The following is a 6552-nucleotide window of genomic DNA, read 5'->3' on the forward strand; positions in this document are numbered from 1 at the left end:
GAATCCGACCGGTCAGGCCCTCGGGATCGCCGCCGTCAACAGCGCAGCGTCGGCCGAGGCGCACAGCTGCTCGGACAGCGCTAGCGACATGGGTCGTGCGCCCGGACGCCACCACGAAGACTCCGGTTACCTCGGCCTGGGAGTCGACGAGCCCCAGGAAGAACCCGGTCAGTGTCCGGAGCGGGATAGGTGCCCTGGCGAACTCGAGGGAAAGGCCCTTTCCCTGGGAGTGGCGAGTGGACGGGACGCGGCTGCGGCGCGGGCTCCGTCGCCGCTCAGGTCGCGGGCTCGCGCCTCCCGCCGCGGCGCACACTCGGCGCTCCGACGCCCAGACTTCTTGTCTTTTTCCTTTCCAGATACGAAGCCCACCGAGGTCTCGGGCATCGCAACAAGTGCCGCCGTCGAGGAGGAGTCGGGGTCGGAACCTGAGTCGGCAGCGGCGGCAGCAGCAGCGGAACAGGGCCAGGTTGGGGTGGGAGCACCCGACCCCATGGTGGACGAGATCCAGAAGGGCGGCGGCGGCGACGGCGACGGCGACGAGGAGGAGTTCCCGCAGGAGCCGCCGATGCAGGCGGACGCCGAGGATCCGCAGCCCTCGGACAGGCAGCCAAGATTCCACGGCTGCCCGTTCCACCGGCTGCACCTGAAGGAGCTGGAGAGCATTTTCCAGCGCAGCCGGTACCCCAATGTGTTCGCTCGGTAAGTGGCTTGCTCTGGAGGCGCCCCAAATTTTCTGGGACGTTAGGGCTCTTCTCCCGACGCCTTTGGCGCTGTCCCTTCCCCCAGAGCCCGATCTCGGTGGGGGGCTCGAGGCCCTTGGAGGCTGCCCGCCCTTGGGCTCCCGGGTTGGGGCGGGGCGGTGAGTGAGTGAATTAAATGCGGAAGCGTAGGTTTCGGTGAATAACGTTTCATTGGATCGGGGTTTAGGTCAGTGGGAGGCGAGTGAGACCCAGTCGTGCAAGTGCAGGATTGAATCTTGCCTTTATTTAAAATGTTAAATAATTTGGTCGTCGTGCAATGTTTTCGCGCGTTTAGTCTTCCAATATTTATTTGGTTGCACCCGGTCTTGGTGGCGGCATGCGAGATCTTTCGTTTCGGCCTGTGGGATCTAGCTCCCTGACCAGGGGTTGAACCGCGCCCCCTGCCGGGGGAGCGAGAAGTCTTAGCCACTGGACCACCAGGGAAGTCTCGGTGCCTTTAGTCTTGATTCTTAAACAGTGTATTAAAAACGCTTAATATGGAATACTGAGGTTTTCAGCGCTCCCATAAATTTTGTGCACAAAGGAAAATTCTCCCTAAAGAGAGCCTGGAACTGGATATACAAAAGGATGTTCCCTGGGCATTTGGGAGAATACAAATTTTAAAACCAGCATAAAATGGACATCGTATATCTAATGTGGTCCACAACTCCAAATACTGAATATTTGCCATTTTCTCCCCTTAGGAAGGCGCTTTCAAGTCGCAGCGATGGGAGCAAAGCCAGAGGGCAGTTCAGTAAGCCTGACAACAACAATTTGTGAGGGCAGCCGTTATAAAACCTGCTTCAAGTCTTGGACACACTGGTCCTAGACATTCTCAAGGTTTTTTGTTTTTTTTTTTTGGATGCCTTTTCCATGTTTAGCAAATAAGTTTTGAACTTTGGGGGCTTTGGCCAGTAGAAATAGGATAAGTAAACACCAATTTATGAAAATGCCAGTTATCAGTAGTAATGTGATTTCCTAAAAGAGCAAGAAAAGGAAATCACTGTTGTTCCTATTTCCTGTGAAAACTGAGACATAATAAAGTTCAATTTCTTCTAACTCTGGTATCCTTTATTGAGCACTTTGTGGAGTCATGTTGGGGCTGCATCTGATCTGGGAAGTGCACATTACTGTATTAAGGATCTAGGTTATGAGAGGGTTGAACTCTATTACTTAACATATCGAAAAGTCCTTAGCTAAATAAGTGGATTTATAAATATTCAGGCACTGGAGTTAGGGAGTAACTCACATACACTATATGAGTAAGTGTCTGTTTAGTTAGGCTGAGACTGATATGGGGAGACAGCTTAGAAGTCCAAGTGCAGGGGACTCCTGCCATTGATTTTAGTGCTCAGTAAAGCAGTGTAGAAAGCGTCAGCCCTACATCATTTTTAAAAACTATTTCTTTGGTTGCACCAGGTCTTAGATGTGGCATCTAGTTCCCTAACCAGGGATTGAACCCGGGTCCCAGCATTGGGAGTGGGGAGTCTTAGCCACTGGACCAGCAGGGAAGTCCTAGCCCTACCACTTCATGTTTGGTGTGCTATGATGTGTCAGCCTGAAACCATTGCTAAAACAGTGACATTATGGTGGAGGGTAGGAGCAAGGTGTACAAACTGGAAATTTGTCTGAAAATTGACACGACAATTTTGAACAAAGTGGCACTGAGCTAAGAGTGACCAGTTTAAGAGAATTGCATACAGTCAAACCATACACCTGGTGGATGGGGCTCAAATTGAACTTTATGAGTGAATATCCTCTGGAGGACTTGGGAACATCTAAAGATATATTTTTGATGGTATTATTTTAAAGAGGTGGGTATCATGGAATGTGTTTGGTGGGCGGTGGGAGTGGTGGGGGGAAGGGAAGCTTTCAGTTCAGGCCAGATTCTTTACCTGTGTTCACTTGAAATACTTTTTTGTTTGCTCAGGCAGCGATGACTGATTTGTAGGTCACAAGATTACCATTTGAGACTGTAGAAAAACCATAGGCTGTATTAAGAGAGTATGTATCCAAAACTCCCAGATGAGTTTATTCGCTTTGCTTCACAGTGCCCATGTGAGTGCAGTGATGGATACAGGCTGCCGGACTGGTGGTGGTGAGTTGTAGTGAACTTGGACCCAGGTGAGCTAAACTTCCCTCACCTCTGTAGGCTGAAATATCAAGGCAGCGTCCAGGGCGTCAGCAATCATGTCCCAGTAAGACAAGCCACAAGCCCCATGGGCCCTCCATAACCAGGCCTGCCTTGTCTATTTAACTTGAGGGAAACCTGTTTAAAAATCCAACTTGCTCCTATTGAACATCTCCTTCAGATGGAAGGAACTTTTATTTATTTATTTATTTATTTGAATTTTTGTTTCCTTTAAAAAAAAATCATTTATTTTAATTGGAGGCAAATTACTTTACAATATTGTAGCGGTTTTTGCCATACATCGACATGAATCAGTCACGGGCACACACGTGTTTCCCATCCAGAACCCCCCTCCCACATCCCTCCCCATTCCATCCCCCAGGGTCCTCCCAGTGCACCAACCCTGAGCACCCTGTCTCAGGCATCAAACCTGGACCAGCGATCCACTTCACATTTGATAATACACACCTTTCAACGCTACCCTCTCAAATCATCCCACCCTCGCCTTCTCCCACAGAGTCCGAAAGACTGTTCTTTACATCTGTGTCTCTTTTGCTGTCTCACATATAGGGTCATCGTTGCCATCTTTCTAAATTCCATATATATGGGCTTGTTCGTATACTGTCTTGGTGTTTTTCTCTCTGATTTACTGCACTCTGTATAACAGGCTCCAGTTTCATCCACCTCATTAGAACTGATTCAAATGCATTCTTTTTAATGGCTGATTAATATCGCATTGTGCATATGTACCACGGCTTTCTCATCCATTCGTCTGCTGCCGGACATCTAGGTTGCTTCCATGTCCCTGCTATTACAAGCAGTGTTGTGCTGAACACTGGGGTACACGTGTGTCTTTCAAGTCTGGTTTCCTCGGTGTGTCTGCCCGGCAGTGGGATCGCTGGGTCGTATGGCAGTTCTAGTTCCAGTTTTGTAAGGAATCTGCACACTCTTCTCCACAGTGGCTGTACTAGCTTGCATTCCTACCAACGGTGTAAGAGGGCTCCTTTTTCTCTGCACCCTCTCCAGCATTTATTGTTTGTAGACTTTTGGATAGCAGCCATTCTGTCTGGTGTGAGATGGCACCTCATTGTGGTTTTGATTTGCATTTCTCTGATAATGAGAGACGTTGAGCATCTTTTCATGTGTGTGTTAGGCATCTGTATGTCTTCTTTGGTGAAATGTCTCTTTAGTTCTTTGGCCCGTGTTTTGACTGGGTCGTTTACTTTTCTGGAATTGAGCTGCAGGAGCTGCTTGTATATTTTTGAGATGAATTCATTGTCAGTTGCTTCATTTGCTAGTGTTTTCTCCTATTCTGACGGCTGTCTTGTCAGCTTACTTATAGGTTCCTTCCTTGTGCAAAAGCTGTTAAGTTTAATTAGGTCCCATTGGTTTATTTTTGCTCTTATTTCCATTACTTGGGGAGGTGGGTCGTAGAGGATCCTGCTGTGATTCATGTCAGAGCGTGTTTGGCCTCTGTTTTCCTCTAGGAGTTTGATAGTTTCTGGTCTTACGTTTAGAACTTTAATCCATTTTATTCCTGTGTATGGTGTTAGAAAGTGTTCTAGTTTCACTCCTTTACAAACGGAAGGGACTTTGAGTATGCTCAGCTGCCCCCACACCCAGGGTGATGCTATCCCTGGAAGGTAGGGGGCAGAGGCAGTTGGACCACTGAGGATCCGCTGTCAAGATACGGACATTTCTCCATCCTGTACCAGACATAGCATTGACAGAAGGGACTGGGTGCGATCCATCAGCTGGACTAGCATCTAACTGCAAAAACCACTAACGAGTATTCAGGGTGGGAGGACAGAGACAAAACAGGAGATCTGCTTATCGGGAAGCTTGGCACTTAGCGCTCAGTAAGGGTAAACTGAAGGGAACGGGGCTGTGGTGGAAACTTTACTAAGATGTTTTATCAATCAAGAAACAGCTTCTCCCAGGGGGATTTATAAGAGCTACAGCATAAAGAGTGGCATGTTGGCTGTGGGTCCCAGCAGCTCGGGCAGCGGGAAAAGTGGCAGCGGTCAGGCTACTCGGCCTCGCCAAGGCTCTTGGCGCGCCGCGGCCCTCAGGCTCCGGCTCTCGCCCACCCCGCCGCCACGATGCCCAAGAGGAAGGTCACCTCTGCAGAGGGGGTGGCGAAGGAGGAGCCCAAGAGGAGATCTTCAAGGCTGTCAGCTAAACCGGCTCCTGCAAAAGTGGAAACGAAGCCCAAAGAGGCCGGGGAAAGGATAAATCTTCAGGCAAAATAATGCAAACAGAAGGGAAAAGAGGAGCAAAGCCAAAACAGGCGGAAGGGGCCAACCCAGACACTAAAGAAGACTTACCTGCAGAAAATGGAGAGACTAAAATCGAGGCGAGCCCAACCTCTGATGAAGCAGAAGGAAAAGAAGCCAAGTCTCATTAATACCGCACACCCAGTCCGGTCAGTGGTCCCTGTTTCCCCTCTTGTCCCATCCAGAGGAATATTTTTATCACCCATTTTGTAAATGCAAGTATTTTAGTAGCTCTGAAACATTTTTAAAAAGGAGGAAATCCCACCTCATCCCATTTTTTAAGTGGAAATGCTTTTTTGCAAGAGGTGAAATCATTTGCTGGTTGTTTATTTTTTGGGACAACTAGAAACTAGTGGGATATTGGATAGTGGAGGCTTTGATTGTCTTGGGTGTCAGCTTAACAGTCCATAGATGGGGGTAGCTTTTCTATCCTATAATACAAAAGCATACTAAATGGCAGTGTGGAGTCAGTTGTGCATTTAATGTCTTGAACACTTTAAATTACTTCTCTTCCCAGCTTGTTTTGGTAGGATTCGTTCCTACAGCCAACTACTCCTTGATCTTGACTCTCCTGGTCAGAATTTTGTGCACTCTGTAATATCTTTGGTCGTGGTAGTTCAGTTTTCCTAGGAAGTTGGTCAATGTGCTGTGAACGACTGACAGTTTGAGGATATAGTGTATATGATAGTGTGAATCAGTGGGACGTATGATGTAACAGAATATCAATATTTGAAGATAACTGGTACTTGATATCCTGTTAAGGAAAATTTGCTCCCAATTTTAAGCTGGAAAGTCACTGGAATAACTGCTAAGAATCACAACTACATGATTGTTTTCAGTTTCTGGTATGTATGTGAAGAAGTGTGTACAAATCGAAATGTCTGCGTAGTGATCCTCAAAACAACCAATCAAAACTCCATTATAAAAGATGAAAACAAGAGTGGCATGTTGTGTGGGGGGAAGTGGTTACTATGACAGAAATTGCTCAAGATAGTAAACCAATCCCTTTTTTCCTCTCTTAATTGAAGGTTTGGTTGAAGAATATGAGAGTCAAGGGGAGGAGACATCAGAGGGCATTAATGTTGAGAAATACGCACCGCGCCCCCCCTCCCCGGGCCACCCTGTGGGCATCATCTCGGATGGGCCCTGTAGTCCCATCCTTGTTCTGGAGCCTGATTGGAGAAGGGTTCTTCTGGAGCCACTGTCATGCAGGCGGCCTGTGCCATCCATGCCTCCTCTGCCCTCGCGTCCCTCTGGCCAGGCCGAAGTTGGCCCAGAATCAGCCCCTGTCACCCGTGACCGTGCTGTAGTCCCTCGTGACTAAGATATGGTCTCCATGACAGTTCTTCTGAAGATATTTTCTGCCAGGTTTTATGCACAGCACAGTACCAAGAGCACTTCACCG

General features: G+C 48.1%; 1 protein-coding gene across 1 annotated transcript; it reads left to right on the forward strand.

Moving 5' to 3' along the window:
* On the forward strand, nucleotides 1-1799 carry LOC145536761 (uncharacterized). Its single transcript, XM_081566564.1, has 3 exons — nucleotides 1-167; nucleotides 357-699; nucleotides 1445-1799. The coding sequence occupies exons 1-3, from the start codon at nucleotides 89-91 to the stop codon at nucleotides 1518-1520; spliced, it is 498 nt and encodes a 165-aa protein (XP_081422690.1). The 5' UTR covers nucleotides 1-88; the 3' UTR covers nucleotides 1521-1799.
* Nucleotides 1800-6552: the final 4753 nt, after the last annotated feature.

The sequence above is a fragment of the Giraffa tippelskirchi genome, chromosome X (assembly GCF_054371585.1).
Source record: "Giraffa tippelskirchi isolate mGirTip1 chromosome X, T2T-mGirTip1v1.2.pri, whole genome shotgun sequence".
In the NCBI taxonomy this organism is placed as follows: domain Eukaryota; kingdom Metazoa; phylum Chordata; class Mammalia; order Artiodactyla; family Giraffidae; genus Giraffa; species Giraffa tippelskirchi.

What these genes read in the sequence shown, in the direction of transcription:
- LOC145536761 (XM_081566564.1), top strand. Translation starts at nt 89, where the DNA reads ATGGGTCGTGCGCCCGGACGCCACCACGAAGACTCCGGTTACCTCGGC. An exon ending in CGAGCCCCAGGAAGAACCCG is followed by an intron (nt 168 to 356) that starts GTCAGTGTCCGG and finishes TTTCCTTTCCAG; the next exon opens with ATACGAAGCCCACCGAGGTC. An exon ending in TACCCCAATGTGTTCGCTCG is followed by an intron (nt 700 to 1,444) that starts GTAAGTGGCTTG and finishes TTCTCCCCTTAG; the next exon opens with GAAGGCGCTTTCAAGTCGCA.